This window comes from Sebastes fasciatus, chromosome 1, assembly GCF_043250625.1.
Source record: "Sebastes fasciatus isolate fSebFas1 chromosome 1, fSebFas1.pri, whole genome shotgun sequence".
In the NCBI taxonomy this organism is placed as follows: Eukaryota; Metazoa; Chordata; class Actinopteri; order Perciformes; family Sebastidae; genus Sebastes; species Sebastes fasciatus.
The window spans coordinates 3,615,206-3,641,022 of record NC_133795.1 but is presented as its reverse complement, the minus strand read 5'-3'; the positions used below and the strand labels follow the sequence as shown (position 1 = coordinate 3,641,022).

General features: G+C 39.8%; 1 protein-coding gene across 1 annotated transcript; it reads right to left on the bottom strand.

The window, feature by feature from the left end:
* Window positions 1-175: 175 nt before the first annotated feature.
* Window positions 176-25,817, bottom strand: LOC141772011 (carbohydrate sulfotransferase 11-like). Its single transcript, XM_074642670.1, has 4 exons — window positions 25,357-25,817; window positions 12,737-12,816; window positions 3,014-5,096; window positions 176-2,803 (listed from the first exon to the last, which is right to left on the bottom strand). Exons 1-3 carry the CDS (start codon window positions 25,448-25,450, stop codon window positions 4,251-4,253), a joined length of 1,020 nt encoding a protein of 339 aa, XP_074498771.1. The 5' UTR covers window positions 25,451-25,817; the 3' UTR covers window positions 176-2,803; window positions 3,014-4,250.

Sequence of the window (25,817 nt, the reverse complement as noted above, 5' to 3'; positions counted from 1 at the left end):
TTAGTGAATGTAAATGGGTTCTATGGGTACCCACGAGTCTCCCCTTTACAGACATGCCCACTTTATGATAATCACATGCAGTTTGGGGCAAGCCATAGTCAAGTCAGCACACTGACAGCTGTTGTTGCCTGTTGGGCTGAAGTTTGCCATGTTATGATTTGAGCATAGGGTTTCTGGACAATATCTGTTATTGTTTTGTGTTGTTAATTGATTTCCAATAATAAATATATACATACATTTGCATAAAGCAGCATATTTGCTCACTCCCATGTTGATAAGAGTATTAAATACTTAATAAATCTCCCCTTTAAGGTACATTTTGAACGGATGAAAAATGTGCGTTTAATCAAGATTAACCATGGATAATCATGTGATTAATAGCGATTAAACATTTTAATCAATCGACAACCCCAGAAACTACATTAATGATTATAATGCCTTGGCTGGATGGGTGGAACATTCAAGTTATTATCTTAAGTAGGTAATTACAGAGGAAATGAGTTAAACTGGTGGAGGTTATTATTGCGTTCTTACATGGATAATAGCAAACACACAGATCAGATATAACTTCTGTGTTTGAAAAATGAGGTTCTGTGCTCAAAATATCCCGTCATGTTCAGGATTGACGCACAAATCTAACAGAGCAGAACAAAAACTGCAAAAAATAAAAAGTGGAAACAAAAAAATAGAAGGAATCAGGTGAGGAAAGACTGGACTTATTTTGCACTTTAGTCTCCATGTTTGCCAGCTCACTGTCGTCAATAGTTGTACTCTGTTCCCTGGAGTTGCACTGGTCTCACTACCACCCAGCTTGGCTCTGTAGAAACACCCAGTGGGGATCCTGTAGTAGAACCACTGTACTGTTAACACATCTGTACACCTGTCGTCAGCTCTTAATGTTAGATGGCAAATGATTGTATTAAGGCAATAATTATATAGCGTAAAAATGTATATGAACACAAATCAGATGCTGCACCGTCTCGATGAATGTTAGACTTGATCTTGTTTATTTTCTGTAGGATTGTGCCTTTAAACCGTGAGAAGCCTTCAGTTCTCTCAGAGTTTGGTGTTGCCAAATTTCTATTTGATTTTGTTGTGCAGCACAGTGACTCTGAATATAGTCTTTATGTTAGTATGTGTTCCAGATGTTGACGATACAGATGTTTCTTTGTGCTATTTTTGTGAACAAAATGATTTAGTATGCACCTCTCTGCATGGGGCATTTTCAATTGTTTGATATGCACTTTTAGAAAAACGCTCGTCTTTACTGATCTGAAAATAGAACCCAAAGATGGTAATAATAATAATAATAGTAGTAATATTTCCACAGTGGAATCAAGCTTGACTGGACTTTGCTCTCACATTTGTAAAACACTTCTAGATGACATCTTTGCAGCCATGATTTGTCACTGAAATAAAAGACTGACATGTAATTTGTGACTGGTGTGTTCTGAATGATATGTGTATAACAGTGTGTCAAGCATCAGGATCAAAACTTCTAAAACAGTAATATTTAATAACATTTTTTGCTGAAATGCATTTATTTGAAAATTGTGAGAGAAACTAAATATCTATTTTGGTTTGTCTGACTTTGTGGAGTCAGCAATAACACAATAAATAAAGGCAATATCATTGTTACAACAAAAATCTCCTCCTACAGCACAAAAAAAAATAAACAGTCACAGTTTACAAAAGTTGTCCTTGTCTGCTGGGGGTCAAAATACGGCCCACGATCAGAGGCACATACGTTTGGAGACATTCACTGTCTGAATAAGATACTTTCACTTCAACACGTTCTCACTCTCAACTCAAAATACAGACACTCGGTCTGTGGCCCTACGCTTCAAACTACGACGCTGTAGGTACCTTCATTCTAGCGTCAGTTTTGGACGTTTCAGGGACGACGTGTCAGTTTCCGCTTGTTTTATGCATAGCGTCTTTTCAAAATAAAGTTCTGCGTTCACAAGAAACATACAGTTTCTTTTCAAAATAAACTTCCAATGTAGGTTTACTTAGTTTTTAGGTTTACTTGCGCAACATAAGTACTCGGTTAGGTTTAGGAAAAGATCGTAGTTTGGGTTAAAATAACTACGCTTCTTACATAACTGTATGTTACGTTCAGCCCAGGAGATACTCTACCACACATCAACACTAAACTCTCAGAACTCACAGATACTCGCCCTACAAGAGGGAGTAAGTTATATACCGACCTCGGTATACACTAGCATCGCGCTAGTAACACACGCTGACTGTCGGACCTCGGCCAGAGAGTACAGAAGCAAAGAGACGAAACCACGGTGGTTTTTTTGACAACAGCCGCTGCCGCCGCTTTGGACTGAAAACGCTGGTAACACTTCATTTTACAGATCCGCAAATTTCATGGTAATAAGATGATAATTAGCAAGTAACCTATTTGAAATTTCTTTGGAATTACTGCCAAATTACCCCAGTATTTACCTCAAAATGTATAGAAAATTACTTTATAATAAACTAAAATTATATTCCGCTATTTCCCGATAGCTGATAATTTATTTAACACATTTAATAATATAATAATACATTGAATTTATTAGCAAAAAACTCCCTGAATCATGACATTAGCTACCAGGTTACATTTGTGTAGACAATAAGTCACACAATGGGGAGATTTGTGCCTGATCAGAAGTGTCTTTTATTAGTTTTGGCTTTTCACCTCCGATGAAGAGCAGCCGCTTCTCAAGCCTCAGGGCCCTAACTTAACCCTTATATGCTATTTTAGCATATAATTATTAATTAATGTTTATAAAAAAGTAATTTTCGGCGCCTGGGTTAGCTCAGTTGGAAGAGCGGGCGTCCATGTATTAAGGCTTGGTCCTGACCGCGGCGGCCCGGGTTCGAATCCGGCCTGTGGCCCTTTCCGCATCCACTCTCTCTCTCCCCCCTTTCACGACTCTATCCACTGTCCTGTCATAAAAATGGAAAATGCCCCCAAAAAAATAACTTTAAAAAAAAAAAAAGATGTAATTTTCGATACATTTTGAGGTAAATATTGGGGTTATTTGGCCGTAATTCCAAAGAAATTATCACCTAATTACCATGAAATTTGCAGACCTGTAAAATGAAGTGTTACCAAAATGCTTATTATATTTATAATATTTTATAATTTCTTCAACACAGGCCATTTCTGCAGAATATGAAAATAGAAAAGAAATAATTTAGTTTTACTTTTGTACAGCACTTTGTAGGCGAACGTTTTACTGGCATCCGGTAGTCGCTTTCAGTCCAAAATGGCAGAAGCGTAGCTCTGCTGCTGGGCGCCGACGTTGCAATGGAACGAACAACTGACTCTCACTTCTTGGCAATATATGTTCCTTGCCTCTGCGTAATGGCTCACTGGCCTCGCCCACAGCTGTCTCCAGCTCCTTTATACTCCAGACCCTGATGAGTGATTAAACACACCTGCATCTTCCTCTCACTGCTGCTGCACTGTGGGGCAGCACTTGGAGAGACACAGGAGAGAGAGCAGCAACACATAACACACAACAGCACGGCAAGTAACACTGCCGTTGGTAAAGTACGGAAGTTAGGTAACAAAACTATGGTCAACGTTGACACGGGACACAAACAGGGTGAAAGTCCTGTGTTTGTTTGACCCCGTCCAACCTCGACTCCCACTCTACCCACCTTTCTCGCTCTTTATACTACGTCAGTTTCTCTGAGCGTCTTAATAATGATGGATGGGTTTACATTGCAGTTAGTTGAAAGCGTGCTGCTTCTCATACAGACGCTAAAGGGTGCCGCGGTGTGTCGGTATCAGACGCTGAAGGCCAGTGACCAAGCGTTGGTATTTGACGAGTCGGGAGTGAGACCGGGTTGTTCATTAAGTAACTGCAGATTCCATTTGTTGTGCAAATTACACTTTTGAAACAGCAGATGACAACCGAAAATTAAATTAAACCAGAAGTCGAACGGTATTTCACACTTTCAAAAGGCAGTGACCGACTACCAGATCACCGGTTACAGTAAAATATAATTTGCCTTCTTGAGGCAACAACTGTCATCTTGTGATGAAACGTCTCCTCTCCTACTCGTCTCCTCTGTGTGTACACAAGTTCTTCAGTCTGTAAAAATGTATTTACTTTGGATCAGGATACATTTTCAAGAGTATTTGCAGTGTCCGTAGTAAGGCCTACACAGAGAGAAACCTCTCGAAAACAAACCGCTACCAGAGTCCAGGCTCCACATGTTCAAGGATGAGTGATGTCCCAGCCTCATCTAAACTTGAGGTAGGCTGGTATCGAGTAGTTGAAGAGCAGGAAGTCCATGCGATAGAGGTTGTACAGCTTCTTCTGGTAGAAGGGGCTGATGTTGTGGAAGAACTGGGCCGCCATGTCTCCTGTAGTCCTGGTGCTCTTGGACGAGGCGGGGAAACTGACCTGGTCCTCCACTCCGGCCAGCTGTAGCACGTAGCGGGAGTCCTGCTCCAGCGTCTCGTATTTACCCACCACGTCGTAGTGGATGAGGCAGGGGTGGCACAGCGAGTGCACGCGCTCCCAGTGCTCGTTGAAGGGCTCTTCTCGCTGGGTTGCCGGGTCCACGAGGTAATACACAAACTCCTCGAAGGAGACGTCGTTTCCACTCTCCAGGGCTTCTGGCTGCGGGTCCAGCCTGTGCCGCCGCACTATCTTTGTGCCGTATCGTCTATGAAAAGCGGTGTTGTAGCTCCGCGTGAATTTGTTGCGGTACGCAGACACCAGCCGCTCGAAGGGCTCGCGCACGAAGACGAACTTCAGGTAGGAGCGCAGGCGCTGGTTGATCTGCGAGGTGGAGTACTCCGACAGAGTGCGCAGGTTTCCCGGGATGTGGGCCTCGTTGGCGGGGATCGCCAGCGGTTCTCGGTGGGACCCGGCGACGCCCGTCAGAACCATGAGCACCCGCTTCCAGTTGGTGCACGCCACTTTGGGCACGTAGCAGTACAGCAAGCCGTGCTGGTCGTCCACGATGACGTGCTTCAGGTCCTCGGGGATCAGGACTCTGCGTTTGCGGGTGTAGGAGCGGCAGGCTTCTTCTAACACCTCCCGTCGGCCCTGATGGATCGCCTGCACTGCTGACTCAACCTACGGGGAAGAGGAAGAGAAGAATAAGGCGCCGTTCACATGTTGTGTCTAGAAAACACCAGTCGTGCTACTTTCATCCTTTTATCCAAGGTGCTTGGGAGGTTGTGCTCATGTCGCACCTGCCGTTACTAAGCAACCAAAACCTGCGATGATGATGATGATGATGTTGATGTTGTGGTAATTTATCATTGAATTGTAATGACATCACAGATATTTAAATCTCTTTTCTTGATTTGAGGAAAGCTTTACAGATATGAAACCTCCGTGGATCTAAAACTCATAATAGAAAGACTCATAATCGACCTTGTTTGTAGTTCAAGGTGTGCTGTCAACAGTTTAACAGATGTCTCTTTTACACTGACGGTCTACGGAGAATATGCTTTCATGGGATCTTTTGCCGCGATACCGCGAGTGGCCACTGGAAAGAAATTGGAAGCAAGGCTGAGCGCCAGCGCCGTATCCAGGTCTTATTATACATCCATGAGTGAGCTACAGCTGTATGGTAAACTCACTTCTTTCTAACTCCACACACCCTCACATTGTTTTCATCTTCAAACTTGTAGTCTTCAGCCCCAACTGACGCGGACTCAAGTGTATGCATTTGTGACGGGAGAAAAATGTCATGTTTATGTCACTTTTAAGTCATAAACCGTTGGAGGTCATACTGAGAAAAACAAACCAGAATGTATAATATAAAAGTTAACAGAAACCCTTCATATTGCCAAGACTTCCTAAGCTCTCTGAGATGAGATACTTCTCCTCTGGAGGTCTTAATCACGGTCCATCCCCTGACGTCCGCATCATACTGCCTTAATAATAAAATCACGGGTCAGCCGGTTCAGCTCGGCCTCCTCGTGGCACAAACGCCGTATTTACTTCTTTCATTTACTCAGCCTGGCTCGCCACTGCAGCGGTCGGAGCCCCGAGTCTCTCTCAGTTTGACTCGGTGCCTGACACGATGTGTGGCTCTGTGTTTACTGGCAGACATCGGGACATCAAGGTGGATTAGCCAAAAAACTGTAGAGTGTGTGTGTGTGTGTGTGTGTGTGTACTATATGTTTACAGCACCGTCTTTCCACCTCGGACTTGTGAGCAATATGCATGATTCAGTGTGGTTTTCTGAGGGTATTAAAATAGCCAGCAGGAAGCACCACAAGACAAACATGCCATTCAAAGAGAATACCAAAGTCTTCTTTAGTGTGGTGAGTACATATACACCAGAGGGTGTAGTAGACCTTAAACCTGCATTCTCTCTAACAGCCAGCAGGGGGCGACTCCTCTGGTTGCTAAAAGAAGTCTGATTGTATAGAAGTCTATGAGAAAATGAGTCTCCTTATCACTTGATTTATTACCTCAGTAAACATTGTAAACATGAGTTTATGGTCTCAATCACTAGTTTCAAATCTTCTTCAATACAGCATGATGTTCATTTAGTAAATTATGGTCCCATTTAGAGTCAGATAGACCATAAAGCAGGGGATGCTTTAGGGCGTGGCTACCTTGTGATTGACAGGTCGCTACCACGGCGTCGTCCGGTCTGGGAGTTGTCCGTGTTTTCGTCTTACAACTTTAACCCTTTCACAGTTTTCAGTTCATCAAAGATAATTATACAATTTTTGGTTACATAAAAATGTCTTATTCAGCGTTCGGTTGTACTTAGCTCCACCCTCTCGTGTCACTTCTGGTTGCAAAAAAACAAGATGGTGAGCTCGAGGCTTCACAACCATAGGGTTTGACACCAATAGGTGACATCACGGTGACTACGTCTATGATATACACACACATCAAATGCCATGAAATATTACATTTAATCCAAGATTCTCTAACCAAATCAATGTGTCCTGTTTTTCCACAAAGCCAAAAGGCAATATAATCCTTTAAAAGCGGTGTAAAGACAGATCAGGGAGACCGTTCTGCCCTACGATTTGAAATTAGATTAAAGAGCACTCAAATTATAAAGCTGTTTTGCAGCACAAAAGGTGGCAGTTTTACTAGATCATGATGCAATTTGAACTTTGTGAGGAAGGAGTTATTCGCTTTTCAAGCACTTTTCAGGGTTGTATGCAATCTCTCGTTACAGAAATGTTTAAAGCTGCACTACTCAGTATTTTTATATTACCAGAGAATGCGTGTAATGTGAAAGGGGTCACTTGAAGTGACAAAACCATGCAGGGGATTTTCCCCCGACTCTGCAGTTACCCTCAGCTCGACAGCACATTGTTTTGATTTTTACAGCCTGAAACTTTGTTCTCATCAACATTAACTCAGCATTGCAGAAATCTAGGTGTCATTTTCAATCAAAACCTCAGCTTAGACAAACCTGTTAAATCAATGGATCAATCCTGCTTTCATCATCTCAGATACATCTCAAGGATAAGAACATTTCTTCCTCCCAAAAATCTGGAAACTGTTATCCACGCCTTCATAAACTAGTTGATTAGATTACAGTCATTTGTTGCTCTCTGCTATCAGCAAAAAAAAACTCCCCTCTCCTCCCTTCCCTTCCCTTCCCTTCTCTTCCCTTCTCTTCTCTCCTCTCCTCTCTTCTCCTCTCCTCTCCTCTCCTCTCCTCTCCTCTCCTCTCCTCTCCTCTCCTCTCCCGCCTCCAGCTCATCCAAAACTCTGCTGATAGGATTTTGACCCGGACTAAGATACATGACCTCATTTCACCCATCCTGGCTTCCTCACGCTGGCGATCTGTTGCTTTAGAATTGATTTTAAAATATTAGTAAGTTATTTATCAGATCTCTTATTACCCATGTCTCTTCCCGCACCCTGAGATCCTCAAAGGCGTTGTTCCTTGTGGTTCCACGGTTCAGATTCTGTGATAGGTGATAGAGCCTTTGCGTTCAGGGCTCCTGGACTCAGGAATGACCTGTCTGAGAAGATCAGGGCTGAAAACACTTTCTAAAAATCCCACTTTTTTTGTGAATTTATTTATGTTTTATGACATTTTAGTTTGTTTTACTCTGTGTTTTTATGTGTGAAGTTTTGGGCTTTTAGATCATTTCATTCTCCTTGTGATTTAAATGTGTTCTGTTTTTATTGTAAACCACTTTATAACTGTGTTTTGAAAGGTGCTATAAATAAAGTTTATATATTTTTTTTATAACATTGTTTTCAGCTACAGCAGCTGTAATAAATCCACTGTGCACTACCTGCAGAGAACAAAACAGCACACAGACAACGTTAGCAACTAGCTGATGAATATTGTGGAGCATTTAGCAGCTAAAGAGCCAGATATTCAGGAGAAAAAAGCAAAAAGGAGAGTGGATATTGGACTTTATTTCATCAGGTGTACAGAAACATGACGCCAAATGAATGCTAAAGTTGCTTCCTGTCGACCGCATGTGTAAATAGGCAGATGTTTGCTAACATAACCAATAAGATTATAAGATGATAACATGGTTAGTGTTGTGTTTACAGCTTTTTCCACTGTAACAAAGTAGCCATAAAAAAATGTATAAATACAAATATTTTAATGCAGTTGTAAATTTAATAACAGCGTAACAGCTGAGGTGAAAGATTTGAATCCGAATGGGAGTACTGAGAATTTTAAAAAGTATATATATTTAAAATAAATATATGTTGTATTTTAAAATGTTTTAGGGTATTCGGAGAAGAAGCCAATCACTATCTAAATTGCTTTATTAATCAAAACCATTGATAAAAGATTAAATCAATAATATAAACCATTTTCAATGATCCAAAGATCTGAATTTGTTTATTCCACTTAATCACCTGCATGCATGAGCAAAGGAGCACAAAAGCATTCACATACTGTAAATAAACAAATGGATCTTGTATGAATCCGATTCGCTGCCCGTTTCCATCCCGACAGCTTAGCAGCTTCCTCCCGTTGGGAAAGCCTTTAAGTGGGAAGGAACTAAGAAAATATCACAAGCAATTAAAAGTAAACTGTGTCTGCTGGAGGTGGTTTGTTTTCTGGCATGTTCACCCTCCTTCTCCTCACAGGGAGATTTAACCAGGAACAGCTGCTACAGAGTCCTGCAGCGCTGAGCTCTATATGGATTTATACAGAGATAAAGTCACTATTTAGAGTGTTTATTAGACAACATTAATAAACTTTTTCATTATTTTCATTATTAAAAAGATAAATTGTAATAAACTTAACAACAGTCATTTGTTAGCATGTTGAGAGTTTTAACAGGAGACTTTAGAGATGAGATCCAAAGTATTCTGGAGCACTCGGATTTAAAGGTCCCATATCATGCTCATTTTCAGTTTCATACTTGTATTTTGTGTTTCTACTAGAACATGTTTACATGCTGTAATGTTAAAAAAAAACGTTATTTTCCCCATATACTGTCTGTCTGAATATGCCTGTATTCACCCTCTGTCTGAAACGCTCCGTTTTAGTGCATTTCAACGGAATTGCAACGGAATTGCGTTGCTAGGCAACAGCTTGGGTCCATGTTTACTTCCTGTCAGCTGATGTCATTCACATACACTGCAACAGGAAAAAACTGGGACACATTTAGTATTTTTACGTTTAAAACCGTGTAATGGTCTAAATATTGTAGATTTGTGACATCACAAAATGGACAGAAATCCTAACGGCTTGTTTCAAACGCGCAGTTTCTGAATACGGGCTGTGTGTGTTTCTCCGTATATTGAGCGCTTCGATACTTTCACAGTATTTATAAAGCACTTAAACCTGCTTTATAATATAAAAGACATGACAATCTTACTTTTTACAATATGGGACCTTTAAGGCAACAAACTTTATCTCTGTTCTCTGTTGTCCCGTTATCTGTCTCTATCAACTCCTGATAAATGTGACTATATTAACATGATGCTTTGTTGATTAAAAGTGCCCAGAGTTGTTTAAATAGTTTGAATCAAGGTTCTTCTGATGGGTCCAGAGTAGTGCTAGGCAATATATCAATATTATATTGATATCGTGATATGAGACCGGATATCGTCTTCAATTTTGGATATGGTAATATGGCGTAAGTGTTTTCTTTTCCTGCTTTTAAAAGGCTGCAGTATATAGTAAGTTGATGTAGTTTTCTGAATTTACCAGACTGTTCTAGCTGTTTTATTATTTGCCTTTTACCCACTTAGTCATTATATCCACATTACTGATGATTGTTTATCAAAAATCTCATTGTGTAAATATTTTTGTAACAGAACCAACACTACAATATCGCCGCAATATCGATATCAAGGTAAAAAATATTGTGATATCTGAATTTCTCCATATCGCCCAGCCCTAGTCCAGAGGCTTGTATTAAGTCTTGTCCACCACTAGGGCTGCAACCAACGATTATTTTCATTGTCGATTAATCAGTAGATTATTTTCTAGATGAATCAATTGGTGGTTTGGCTGCCCTCTGCCCTCCCTGGATGAGATCTCCAGCTCCCGCTGCCTCCGTAGGTCCACAACTATTCTCAGGTACTCCTCTCACGCAGCTCATCACCTGTTTGACCTGTTTGACCTGCTGACCTCTGGAAGGCGCTACAGGTCCACACCTCCAGACTCACAGACAGTTTCTTTCCCTGGGCCATACGGACACTGAACAAACAATAAATCTGTGCAAAATTAATACACTGAATGTGAAATACATTTGACTGTGCAATATATCCTTTGATGCAATATACACCTCAAGTGCAACTACCTTTGTTTACATTTTATTTATTACATCTACCCTACCTATTTTACAAGTGCAATTACATTTATCTTTATATTTTATACCTCTAGTGTAACACTTCTGTTTATATTTATTTATTACATCTACTTTACCTGTTTTATTTGCTTTAAAGATAAGATAAGATAATATAAGATAGACTTTTTTATTCCCAAAGGAAATTCTTGTGCCAGAGATTGGTCAAAAATACAACAAAATTACAACACGGTAAAGTAAGCTAACAAACAAAATAAGTAATATTGCACATGTTGGACATTAATATTGCACACAATGAACAGTGATATTGCACATAACTGTGTGTGTGTTTTACCCGATATATGTTTTATCTGCCTCGTTTAGTCTCGTCAAGTATTTGTTTTAAAGCACTGACCAGAAGTGGCAACTGTGAATCTCGTTGTATTTAATATAGGACAATAAAGCTTTCTATTCTATTCTATTCTATTAAAATGTGGATCAGTGTTTCCCAAAGCCCAAGATGACGTCCTCAAATGTCTGGTTTTGTCAAAGATATTCCGTTTACTGTCATAGAGGAGTAAAGAAACCAGAAAATATTCACATTTAAGAAGCTGGAATCAGAGAATTTAGTCTTTTCTTCCTTAAATAAATTACTCCAACCGATTATTAAAATAGTTGGTGATTAATTTAATAGCTGGCAGCTAATCGATTAATTGTTGCAGCTCTGTCCAACACAACGTCGCAGTATAAGTCATCATGAAATTAAATCTATACTTCTCTCATTACTTTCACTTCCTGTCAAACTATCTTTAATGATCACCTTGTGTTGTGCAAAAAGAGCAATTAGACCAACAGAACCTCTCCTCCTTTACACATCCCTGCCTCTCCAATCAAATCTGTTTTTCCCTCCCTGATAGTTTTTACTATTGAGGAATCTCTCAACACATTATTTCCCAACATCCCTTTTTCTTTTTTGATAAACAATCCATCAACTCCTTCAGTGATACTAAAGCTAACTGCGATCTTTAATGTTAACATAGTGTTTTATGGACATTTGATTGCTGATGTTGAGTCTTGAACAGCAGATAAAAACCAGACTGTTCTTCCCTGTTAAAGCAAAACAAGACTAAAAGGCACCAGACAGTCAAATAACACAAGCATCCCTCTCAAAGCCGACATAAACTTACACTGTATGCTTTAAGATCCATTCTCCTAGTTGTTTTATGATACTGCCTCATACTGTATGTAATCTATACATGAAGAGAATCCTCCTTTATCCCAACGTCTCTCTTGCTCTCATCAAATGCAGCTATTAACTCACTCAGCTCTTAATTGTCTAAAGTCCGACAGTGTCCGTACAAACCCGTAAATCCTCCTCAATAAATGTCACTGCTGTAATTCAACAAAGATGGCTGACCTTTTTTATTTTTACTGCAGGACAAAGCAGCTTCAAAGCAACTGGGCTTAACATGGAAAAAATCCCAACGCTCAAGATATCACAAAGATCAGGGATGATTTGTGTATCAGCCACTTAGTTAGTCAGAGCAAGAGATACTTTGCTTACAGTTTAGCTGAGATGGGTTTATAAAGGCTGCTCTAAAACAGATGGATTTAGTTTGATTGGATTTAAGATGCTGATAAGATGAAAGTCACATCCCTGTTTACTCCTCCTCAGGTTCATACAGTAGAGGCTGAGCATATCCCACACACAGTGACCTGGACACACATTTTAAAGTGTCTCAATCCTCCGGGGAACACCAGATATTTCAGTCTGGACCAAAGCAGATCAACACAAAACATTACATCTTGATTCAAATCCACTTGCTAAATATTCCACAGGAGGTCTAAATTGCTCTTATGGGATCCGTCTAAAATATGTACATATTTTACCCAAAAAAGAAATGCACAAGTGACCCTGAGAAAATACCTATGAATAAATATTTGTACAGAAAGAGTTCAGGCTAGGCCTTAATAAGGAGTTTATACTGCAGACTGTGGTTAGAGAGGACCGACCTGGTCGCCGTCGTAAAGCGTCTGTAGAGGACTCCTCCTCGACTTCTGCCCACTGCTCCTCTCACCGAGCGGCTCCCCGGCTGAGGAGACACAACACATCGCTCATGAAAATCTGACAGAAAGAGCTTCCACAGCAAGTATGTGTTACGTTAAAGCAACAATCTTAACTTAACATAATGAAACGGCCCATAACGATGCATTATCAGACAATAGCACTTACTGTATATTCAACAGTAAAAACAAGAGTAAAAGAACAGAAGAGAAGTTGGAAGGTTTACAAATACAAATAAGCACAAACTGGCTCTATTAAACATCATGCTAAATATTATAAATATAGTTTTTGGATAAAAAAAAATGAAAGAAAAGACACGGAGACAGTGATAATTAAAAATACAGATTGGAATCCGAGTGACATGATGAATGAATTAACTTTTTTTAATCCACCTGTCAAGTCTATAGGCAGTAATGACAGATATTGTGTGGTGTACCACTTTAAGACTAGAAAAAAAGTAGATGTAAAACAATAAAGACATTATATTCTATTCAGTAACACAGAGAATAATAATTTTTTTCACAGGAATAATAATGAGAATTTTATTGTTTTCTTATTGCCACAGTTTTAATCTGCTCCAGTGCTCTTGTAATGGTAGATAAAAAAAGGTTTTGGCAGTCCAGAGTTTTTAATTTTCTATTTTTAAAGCGTTACTTTCGTTAGACTTTTTGGGTTAAAGAGAAGTCAAAATAACCACTGCTTTGCTGGTTTGTACATGTTGTGGAAGTCCCAGATACGCTGTCCTGTCTGGGTTCATAACATCATCCAGGGTTGCACATATTTACTGTATTCACCAAGTCACACGTCGGCTAAATTAATCTGGATTGCTGCAGCGGTATGAACCCAAAATGAACAGATTTAATTGAAATAAACGGATCAAAAGGAGGCCGAAATAACTGCATAATGATGCAGATTTGTAAAAAGTCTGAATTCATGCTTTGTCAAGTCTGTCTGCAAGACGACAAGCAAACAACTTCTGTTTTCTGAATGGAGTTCAGCTCCCTCAGGGCCAGGCTACGCTGACATTGTAGCTGCTCCATAAACACTCAAAATAATGTGATCTAGGCATAAATACGGCAGCGTTGTTTACACCATGGACAGTCTGTGGTTTACACACATACATTTAGACATAGTTTCATCCGGTCTCTGTACAAATATGAGGTACTATCGTAGAGCTTTGGCAGTCCAGAGCTTTCTATTTTCTATTTTTAAAAAGCTACTTTTGTTGGACTCTGTGGGTTGAAGAGAAGCAGAAAGAGAAGCCAAGAGGTTCTTTGGCTTCTCTCTCTGCTTCTAGACGAGGTCTGGGTGTGTTGAGAAGCATCGCTGGATGAGCTTTCACCTCAGCATCAGATTACACAGCTCCACTGGGTCAGAGTCACAACACACAGTATCACTACCTGAACACAGAAGTTCATTTGGGGCGAACATGGTGTCACACAATGTGGCGCTGCAGCTTTGTAATCGAACGCAGAGGAAACGTCACTCAAACCATAAATGTTAGCTCAGAAACTGGAAACAGCTAAGCAGGTGACAAGATGCCTTCCAAAACCTATAAAGCTCACTAGTTGTCAATAATTAAACATTTGTTTTATTCATAAAAGAAATCAAGTGTCTTCTCATCCGGCTCTCGACCAACTTCTATCAGTTGCTTGCACAGAGAAGTGTGGAGAAGACATTCACATACACTGCAACCAGGAATAAACTGGGACACGTTAAGAATGTTTACGTTTAAATCTGTGTAAAGGGTCTAAATATTGTAGATTTGTGACATCACAAATGGACAGAAATCCTGACAGCTTGTTTCAAATGCAGAGTTTCTGAATACGGGCTGTGTGTATTTCCCTGTGGATTGAGCGTTTCGATACTTTCACAGTATTTATCTAGGATTTAAGCTTTCTTTATAATAAAAAACAAACATGGAAATATCACTTTAAAGACCTTTAAAGAATTTAACAAAATTAAAGCCAGAATTTATAATCTAATAAATTTAACTGAAGGTCGCTTGATTTGTGTTTTCATATCTTCATTAAAGCAATATTTTTTCAAAATGATGAAGTGATGAGATAACCCGGTGAAAACAAGACACTTATTCAGGAAATTGCCTGACTGTCCTTCAGGTTTATTGCTGCCACTTCATAATAAAGTGAATATGACTCATCTTCCTGAAATCTTCTGATCTGTGTGTATAACTGAACCGAGAGGCAGCACATCCCCCAAAACAATCACAGATCAACATGTGAGTCCTGAGCAGACAGTTAAAAATGTCCCGCATTATATCCACTTTAGTGTTTGGTTCTGCATTAAGATCCTGAGCTAATTCATGGAAATCTTGCCAATTAATGCATTAAACAATAAAATGGAGTAAACATCTGCAGACGGAGCTCTGAAGCTGCAAGTCGGGAATCAGCAAAGCGACTCAGCGCTGAGTCAAGGAGCAAAAAAATGTGTTTCAACTTCTCATTTCACAGATTTTATGACCGTCATTCTGCAGCGTCATCACTCAAACTAATGTTAGAGTCCCATTAACTTCATAATGTTTTTAATACTTTCAAAGATCCTTATTAAATAATCCATATTTTCTCTGCACTTTATGGAGTCATTAAGCTCTAGAGTTGATTAGACAGCAGGAATATTTGTCATCTGTATGCAACTGAATTTACAAGTACATGGGACTTAATGCTAATTAGTGACTACTTTTACATGCACACCAATATTCCACTATTATTCCAAATATGACAACTAGCCGACAGTTTGCAGAGATGCATGCCCCAAAAGAAAAGCCCACAATTCTAGTCAGAAGGAGAAACACTCCTACTTTTAAACATTATGAAAGACTCGGATATCAACAGGTTTTTGGATATGCTCAAATATCACAACGCCGATCTTTTCAAGAAGGCGGTTGAAGGAATGAAAGAGGGAGGTTGTGTTCACCACCGGTTACGTTAATCTGAGTATTCACGGCTGCATGTAAACGGGAATATTAATTTTCACTAGCCATGTGAACTGCTTAGTAGGAATATTGTCTTTTTCAGAATGACGGCAAAAAACTGAATACTTTGTGCGTGTAAACGTCGTCACTGACACACAATATGGAGCCTCTACAGGAAGACTCAGCTGAGTGACTGTCGCTAGATTTAGCAACTTTTCAGACCCACCCATCGACTTTATTTATAAAAAGCGACTAGCGTCAAATTTTGCAATTTATCCACATCGGGGAAAAGGTGGTAAATATATTATATTGTATTTCATTCCCATGCATTCTGCTCAGAGTAATCAGTCCTCAACTCCTCTGCCAACAGCATGGCAGCAAACACAACCACTAAGCTTTATGCAAATGATGTGCGATGACATCCCCAATATGCAAATGAGCATATGACATCATCTGGCAACTTTTAGAGCTAGTGCTAGCTGCTTTCACTGGAAAAGAGTGTGTGTGTATGTGTGTGCGTCTTTCCACACCGCGGTGTGATCGGGCCAGTCATGTGTGCCAAGCAGCTTATGAGCTGTAAACCCACTGACACACTCATAAATGAGACATGTACAGTACCGTCTGTGTATTTATGATCCAACTACGGAGGAATAAATGAGCATATGAGGGACACCAAGTAGATCTTGTTATAAGTGAAATTCATAAAGTTATCAGCGTCATCTGCGTTAATCTGCACTTCTTTGGTTCTAGAAGTTTTGTGACTGTACTAACAAGGCTGCTGACGTATTTGTACCATCGACACCTGTCTTATAACGCTCTGCAAACCATTGCTCTATTGAGGAGCAGGCTTGAAACATTTTCTATTTCTATTGTTTGAGGCATCGGTGGCAACTGAGAAATACACGGGTTCACCTTCAGTCAAAGGCAGATCATCCAAAGTATCCCGGTGCACAGTCAGAGAGATGCTGCTGCCAAAGGAAGGTTTCGTCCTTGAGTTTTGAGCTACTGAAGTGAGGGGAGCATTCTGCTACAGTACACTGGTTTATTGACCTGTTTTCTAAACACATTACCACTTCCTCACAGAAACTACCAGTGATTCAGGAACACGTTTCCAACACGACCACTCCCAATGCAACTTGTGATTTTTAGGTTGTAGTGGGCTCAGTTTTAAAGCTAGAGTGAGGATACTGCTATCATGTGAAACTAGAAAAGGGGAAAAACAATTCAAAGGGGTCCCTTGACCTCTGACCTCCAGATATGTGAATGTAAATGGGTTCCATGGGTAACCACGAGTCTCCCCTTTACAGACATGCCCACTTTATGATAATCACATGCAGTTTTTTTGCATGCAGTATAAATGTGTTATTTTTGCCTATTCTAAAACGGTGTGTTTCTGGAGTGTTCTTTATACTTTGACAGTTTTCCTAAAATTACATTTTTTAAAAATCGCAATATATTGAATCATTACTCCTGTATCATGATACGTATCGCCAGATTCTTGCCAATACACAGCCTGATGATGATGCAGGATGACAGTCGCCACAACTGTCCAATCAACAAGTTACCCGTCAGTCTGTATAACTTCATCTTTTCGCCTCTTGGTGGTTTAATTCCCCCCTCTTGGTTTGGACCAAATGAACCAGACTACAGTTGTGAAAGCACTCTTAGTCTTGTTTTTATTCATGTTATGCAAAATCCTGCAAAAAATGGGAAGTTCCAAAAACTGACAGGTATTCATGGCACATAATGAGGCGCTTGGCGGAGAGTAGAGCAGAGTGTGGCAGCAATCAACTCTGCAGGTAATGATTTAAACATGTGAGAGGAGTTTGACATCTGCTGATCCAACAGCTGCATATGTCAGTTTGTTTTTATCATCATCACCCTGTTAGACTGCAGAGAGATGTTTGCATTTGCAATTATTCAAATGTACTGGACATGCAACTGGGCACCAAAATTAGAGCATTTCCTTCGTATCAGGAAAACTCCTATATATCTCACATCTGCATGCATTCTTCTGAGACTCAATAAACAGACACTACGCCACCCACATGCCTCTGCCTGTGCACTAACACCCTTTACATACACATTTGTGGCCTAAAAGGATCAGGCTTTCCCTTGTACAGTGTGTCTCTCAGTAAAGCTGCTCTTTGGCAGGAGAGGCCAAGGAGGGGGGGGGAGGGGGCCCCAGTTTTCCCAGTGGGACCTAAACACAGAGCTCCGTTTATGGCCCGGACACATCGGCCTTTCTATATTTTGCATTTCCAAAGCGCCGGGTTCTGTGCGGACCGGGAGGAATGCTGCAGAGTTTTGGGTCTAGACGGGGTTAAACCAACAGGACTACTCCTTCCTCTGAGGTGGGGTTGGTGGATCTCCCCAATGGAGGAATTTGAGCTAACAGCTGAGACAGTGTTTGGTTTTAACAGTGGTTCCCAACTTATTTTCCTTGAAGCCCCCCCCCCTCCTACTTGTATCTAAGAAAGACTGAACCCCCCCAAATTTGCTGACGTCATTATGCAAATTTTTTTTTTACAAATCCTCAATTTGAATAAAGTGATTCAGTGCAGGGCTATCAATCGATTAAAATATTTAATCGTATCGTATATATTTACTATTGGAAATCAGTTAACAACACAAAACAATGACAGATATTGTCCAGAAACCCTCACAGGTACTGCATTTAGCATTAAAAAAAATGTGCTCAAATCATAACATGGCAAACTGCAGCCCAACAGGCAACAACAGCTGTCAGTGTGTCAGTGTGCTGACTTGACTATGACTTGCCCCAAACTGCATGTGATTATCATAAAGTGGGCATGTCTGTAAAGGGGAGACTCGTGGGTACCCATAGAACCCATTTACATTCACTGATCTGGAGGTCAGAGGTCAAGGAACCCCTGTGAAAATACTGATGTGATACTCATGTGTATTGATATTCTTTTAAACCCATGATCATCAGCGCATCATGAGGACCCTCTGACAGAAGTTTCAGCAGCATTTTAATGCTTCTGATGGGTATATTTATGTTCTTTGGTGTATTGCCTTCGCTGCCCACGTGCATCAATGAGCCTCGGGTCTGACCCTGTCGCCAGCTCACCGGTTTTCCTTCCACTTTTGGTCGGTCCTGACCACTGCAGACCGGAAACATGCCACAAGAACAGCAGTTCTGGAGATGCTCTGACCCGGTCGTCCAAACGTCACTATTTGGCCCTTGTCAAAGTCGCTCACATCCTTACACTGGCCCATTTTTTCTGCTTCCAACACAAAGTTCAAAGTTCAAAATGTTCCCTTGCTGTCTAATATATCCCCCCCACCCACTGCCAGGTGCCATTGTAACCAGATAATCAACGTTTTTCACTTCACCTGCCAGTGGTCTGAATGTTATGGCTGATCAGTGTACATGGCCTTATATAGATCAATTATAAGATCGCTTCCTGAACAGATTTCACGATCAGCAGATGGATTTATTAGTGTAGTTTAGCTTTTGAAATCTTGCTAAATCACATATCTGCTATCATATAATCCTGCGGTTAGTTTCACATCACAAACAAACATGTTGTTCGTCTATATTTAGCCTCCAGTCTATCGGCTAACCACACAGCAGCACACAGACTTTAGTAGAACAACAGAATTCTTATTATTGAGCAATATCAATAGTGAAAGGACAAAACCCTCAAATCAGTCACTTGAGGATTTGGGCTCCGAGAGCAGATGGTTTCCATGAATCATCGGCTCCTGCAGCTCAGTATCATGAATATGCAGCTGGCTGGAGGACAGGTTGGAACAGCAGGACCACCCTGACCTGTCATAAGCTCTGACAGCAGTTAGGACACTGAACTCATTTCAACTAGCAGCCACAGGATATGAAGATTAAATCACGCTGCTTCTTTTGTGGATATTCTGTTCGGTTTTTAATTGGACAAGTCTTCATGGGACTTTAGGGACGAAGACTGACGCCATTTCCAAATTATGTCCAGAGAAGCCCTGGAGCGATCTGGGTTAGTGCGCTGCAGGTGCTCCCAATGAAGCCGAACAGTTTTAAGACTCTTTTAGGGCCTCAAGTCAAGCCCAGACAGGGAAGGTATGAGGTGGGGGGGGGTAGCTCTCCTGTACAGGGATAATAACCGTAGCCCCGAGGAACAAACGATAGTCTCCGCTTGTAATTAAATAGCAAGAACGAGCTGATAACCATCAGCTCACATCTGTATCTGTAAATGCTTCTGGCGACATGTAAATCAGTGTTTTATTCCCCAGGAGAAGATCCTGACGATGCTATAAAACACATTCCAGCATGCTGCCCCACACAGCCCTCTTCTTCCTCTTCCTCCTCCTCAGTCCTTGTTTGTCTGTGTAAAGTTTATAGAGAAACCACAGCTGCCCTGGTAGTGAAGATACCACACAAAGGAAGAAATGCTCATCTTAACGAGTCATGTCCTCTGGAACGGAGGAAATGCCAGAGAAAACCCAGGTTTCTCGTAATAAGTAGGAAAGGTAAACCCTTCCAATTACATACTATCACGATACTTGGGAGACGATTCTTTATTCGATCAGTATTTTTAAGTATTGTGATTCGATATTACGATTTATTGTGATTTTTGTTAACTTTTTTACCACTAGACCATGGGAAAAAGCTGAATCATACACTTCTAGGGACTTTTACTTTGGAAAATATCTAAATCAATCCATTAAAATGTTGATTTTCAGCATGTATATAGTCAGAGATGTCCTGAAGTCAAATTATTTATTAAATCTATTCCTGCAACCCAGAAATCAAAGAATAAAGACATTTCCATCACAGATTAGTGGTATTTTCTTTTTATTTTATAAGGGACATGTAATGTTTTATACTTCTGGTGAATATAATCAATCAATCTTATTTCCATAGATGTATTTTATATATACAGTTCCCTTTGTTAACACCTTATTTTGAAAACCGGACGCAGTCCCACGAGTCTACTTCCTCTAACTTCTCCAAGGTGGTCTCTAGCTCTCCCGTCAGGTCCGTTCTCTTTATCCATCCATGGTCAGCTCCATCGGGGCCGTTTCAATGCATTTCTATAAATGTCAGTATATTATGCTCTACAGTCGTAGCGTCGGCCCATTTGACCACGGAGATGAGAGCGACGGCCGGCTCAACTGCCACGTTACCACGATACGATAACATTTCCTGTCAGTGACAGAGTTAGCATGCAGCTTTAGCCGTGATGTCTGGCTCTGCTTTTCCTGTCAATGTGTGAAACCCAAAGTGTTTCCATCCTTTACTGGATGTGAAGTGTTTACCACGCTGGATTTAACATGTGAGGTGCAGGTCATATCCACGCCAACCCTCCGCTGTTTTCTACTTTTTCGTTTCAGCCGGCTGCGTTTTGTTTTGGTTGACGGATACGGAACGGATATTACGTCACGTTACTCAGACTACAACACTAAAAGCGGTAACTTCCTTTTAAAGTGAAACTCGCTGATCTGTGTTAGAAAGAAGTGAATTATGTCAGACCAACAGACCAACAGGCAGATTTTGCACTTAAGGGGTAAAAACCAGATGTCCTGTCTGGTTAAATGGTCACTTTTTGCAGTGTTGGAGGCCTCTCATGTTCTGTAAAACTACTATTTCCATCCTCTCGTCTCTATGACAGTGCAGCATTCACCACATGTACAGTAAACCTTCTCTGCAACTATGCAATTATCCTAAATTTAGATGAGCGCTGTGAATCCTGTCTGCAAAAAGAGTCCACTTTGTCACTGTGTAACTCTGACTTGGCAGTGCACTCCTTTTGTTGTGTGGCTGCTCTCTTGCAGCTTTATATAGTCTTTGAACAAACAATATGACCTTTAGCCCAGATGGAGCAATGAGAGGGGTGTTGGAGGTGTTCTAAATGTAAATAGCAACAGACTGGCTGCATATCTGAAACCACTTTAAAGTGATTTGAAGCTGACAGGCAGCTTTTATGCCTGAAACATGAGATGCATTGCGTGTACATTCAAACACCAAAATACCAGAGGCTGCCTCTTATATAATCACTTTCAGATGTTTCACCATTCATACAGGGCTTATATAGCTGCTTTTATCTATGCAGGAGCCTCTCGGGAGCATTAGTTGTGCATGTCCTCGTATAGACATCTCCAAAATTAGGCCTGCACGATTTTGAAAAAACATCTAAATGCAATTATTTTTGACTGACATTGCAATTGCGATATGATTTGCAATATTAGAGGGAATGATCATTTTTACATCATTATTCTCATTTTCATTGAAAAACACGTTATGGTGTGATATTTGCAGGGATCTGTACCAAAAAAATTTATTTTAACACACATTTCGCCTTTATAAAATATTGCGATCTCCTCCTTATCTTGCGATTTGAAAATTGCAGAAGGCTTTATTGCAATAACATTTTTATTAATTTTGCAGCCCTATCCAAAATGCAATCAAGCCCATGAACAGTATACGGGCAGTATGTGACATCAAGTCAGCAGAAGACTAAACAAACAGCGTTTTATGGCTTTATGGTCACTTTTATTGATCTGAGTACTAACGATAACCTCATCTGTCGCCGCCATGCTTTTTTTTTTTGTTCAACATCAGAGGTTCTCAAGGGAGATGTTCTGGTGTCGGCCGGGGATGATTTGGCCCTAATGTGTCCCTTGGTAGATATACTTTTTAATCCTCCAGGTAATATATATATATACAGTAATATGAAGTACACAATAAAGTGACAGTCACAGCGCAGCCACTTATTTTGTCGTATGCTTTGACAAAAGGCAAGTAATACACTAGTCATAAAATTAGGGCCCAAACATCCCAGCATTGGCGTAGAATTTAACTTAATGAACTTCAACATGAGAAGTCCATCAAACCAGCTGCTAATCATCTCGACAGTGCTGACCTTTGAAGGAACTGAGAACTATGCAAGGATTTTTAGGCTGTAGCGGGCTCCGTTTTAAAGCTAGAGTGAAGATACTGGCATCATATGAAACTAGAAAACCTAAAGAATCCATCTGTACCAACCATGTCATACTAGCTCACGAAGGAGGCTAAATAACGCTCCAAACTTGAAAAACTGGCATGGCCATTTCAAAGGGGTCCCTTGACCTCTGACCTCCAGATCAGTGAATGTAAATGGGTTCTATGGGTACCCACGAGTCTCCCCTTTACAGACATGCCCACTTTATGATAATCACATGCAGTTTGGAGGCAAGTCATAGTCAAGTCAGCACACTGACACACTGACAGCTGCTGTTGCCTGTTGGGCTGCAGTTTGCCATGTTATGATTTGAGCATATTGTTTTATGCTAAATGCAGTACCTGTGAGGGTTTCTGGACAATATCTGTCATTGTTTTGTGTTGTTAATTGATTTACAATAAAAACTAAATACATACATTTGCATAAAGCAGCATATTTGTCCACTCCCATGATGATAAGAGTATTAAATACTTGACAAATCTGCCTTTAAGGTACATTTTGAACAGATAAAAAATGTGAGATTAATCGTGATTAAATATTTTAATCGATTGAAATCCCCAAAAAATAACTTTTTATCACATTTGTTCAAAGTTACCGACTGCAGCTTTAAGCCATGATACCGGTGAGCCAGCACGCACATCAGGGCCCTAAAACTGACACACCTGAACGCAATGTAGCCGTTGATAATGCTTCTAATTTCACATGTTTTTCCTGCTATTACATATAAAATGTCTGCTGTGACAAAAAGGCTTTTATTTATTACAGCAGCTACGATGAAGGGCAAACTATTCACAACAGCAGCCCCAACGCAGATACAAGATTTTTAATCTACGAAAGTTAAATCATGATCTAAAACTTTCAATGGTTCTCCACAGAATCAAAGAGTGCTTAAGGATTATTTAAAACACATGGAGGCACATCTACTGTAAACATCACCACAAAAAAACCTGCTGGAATGCATCAAACATGACAGATTCAAGGTTTTTTATTTAACCTTGAGTGCTTCCAGTCGCCCAAAACTTTACATCAACAGCACATTTCAAGCGAAACCTTTTCAGGAGTGTGATAGGATGGGATCTGTCTCCACATGAGGCTGCTCTTTCATAGATTCCTAATAACTCTAACCAGCCTTTGCCGCATGTCTCACATATCCAGAACTGACTGACCCCCTCTCTTAAAAAACCAAAACGCTCCTCACAGTATGGGCTATATAAGCTCTTTTTTGGCCCATGCTATAGCTTGGCGTGTCTGAATGAGGCCATTGTATGTGGCAGAGAGAAACCTGGAAGAGGTGGAAACTAACTCCACTATACCGGGCAGCTGCAACCTCTCCCAGCCTTCCTCCACGTAGCAGAGGAAACTCTCCACTAATCAGGCTGGTAATGAAATTGTTCCCCCACCGAGATGAGCGGTTCTCTCAGACACAGGGAGGGAGGACATACTGTACTGAGTCAGGATAAAAATATTCAATAACACAAACAGAAATCCCCTTGATTATGATGTGTAAAATACAGCACATCTCAGACTCTCTCCATTCAAACACACTTGCATCAGATTATTACTATACTACAGTGCTGACAGTGCATTACATGAATGGATTCAATTATTATGACATGTGGACATGACATGAGTGAACCTTATACAGAATATGCACCAACAGCATATATATATATATATATATATATATATATATATATATAAAAAAAGACTGCTGCACCAACAGCATATATATAAATATATATTTATTTATGTATTTATTTACTTATTTATTTATTTATTTATTTACTTATATTTATTTATTTTTGAAATTAATAAAAAATATATAATAATAATTTAAAAAATATTTTTTTTATTTATATATATATATATACATATATATATGCATATACATATACTGTATATATAAAAACAATTAAAAAAAATAATATAAATAAATAAATATATATATATATATATTTATTTTTTTATGTATTTATGTATATATATATATATATACACACACACACATGTACAGATATACGTAAATATACAGTATATATGTATAGATATACATATATACACATATATATGTATACACATATTTACAATAAATAAATACAATAATAATAATAATAATAATAATATAAAAATATATATATTTATTATTATTATTTTTATTTTTTTTAACCATACAAAACATTAATTGTCCAAAATATGTTGTAAATGAATGCAATCTATGCAGAAAATATATAATACCTCATGTTACTTTTGTATTTAGATCCTACTGTATGACTTTTCTTTTTAAATATTTTCAATTTTAGTTTGGCTATATGTGCTGTATTCATACATGTATTTGTTTCTACATGCTGAAATAGATCTTAGCAGTAAATTCTCTTTTATTTCTTGCTGTATTTAATTATGAATAGATGGGAAAACTTGGGCTGGTGATAAACTGTAATATTTGACTTTATTGTATTTTGATGGACTTCACTAGTCCTATTGAGGGATTACATTCTTATTATTTTATTCTAGAAGAAGAATAAACAATATCTGTAATAAATGCTGAAGATCCAGATGTATGTTGGCTCCATGATAAAGAATAATATAATATATATAATATATAACATATTAATGATAAAGAATAATATAATATATATAATATATAACATATTAATGATAAAGAATAACGTGTGCTCACCTGGCCTCAGACTGCTGTTCATGTAGAGGATGACCATGATGAAACATCCCAGACACAAAGATAAACCCATCCGAGTCACTTTGGGTTTCCTCATCCTGAGTCTCTGGAGCCGAACCGAGCCGAGCCGAGCCAGGCTTCATGCACAATACAGATGACCAGTTCTAGTTCTTTATGTGTCTACTTTATGACCGATAGCAGCATCGATCCGGCTGGCTGACATGTGCTGCTGCTGCTCATCTTCCTGTACATCCTCGGACGGTTACCGGGAGAAAGCACCGAGCACCGGGCTGCAGGCTGAGAGCCGGTGGGTCCGTTTCTCTCCGGTTCACAGGAGCTGGATAGGGCTGCATGTAGTGGAGTCTGTAGTCCGAGCAGAGCAGAGCAGAGCCGGTCTGTTTGTTTAAGGGGGGGTATCAGCAAACGGGTGCTTCACATGTTAACCCCTTAACTCCCCAAAACAC

Coding starts and splice junctions, on each gene's coding strand:
- LOC141772011 (XM_074642670.1), bottom strand. CDS start 25,450: ATGAGGAAACCCAAAGTGACTCGGATGGGTTTATCTTTGTGTCTGGGA. Junction 12,817..25,356: donor GAACAGCAGTCTGAGGCCAG/GTGAGCACACGT, acceptor GTGTCTCCTCAG/CCGGGGAGCCGCTCGGTGAG. Junction 5,097..12,736: donor CGCTTTACGACGGCGACCAG/GTCGGTCCTCTC, acceptor TCTTCCCCGTAG/GTTGAGTCAGCAGTGCAGGC.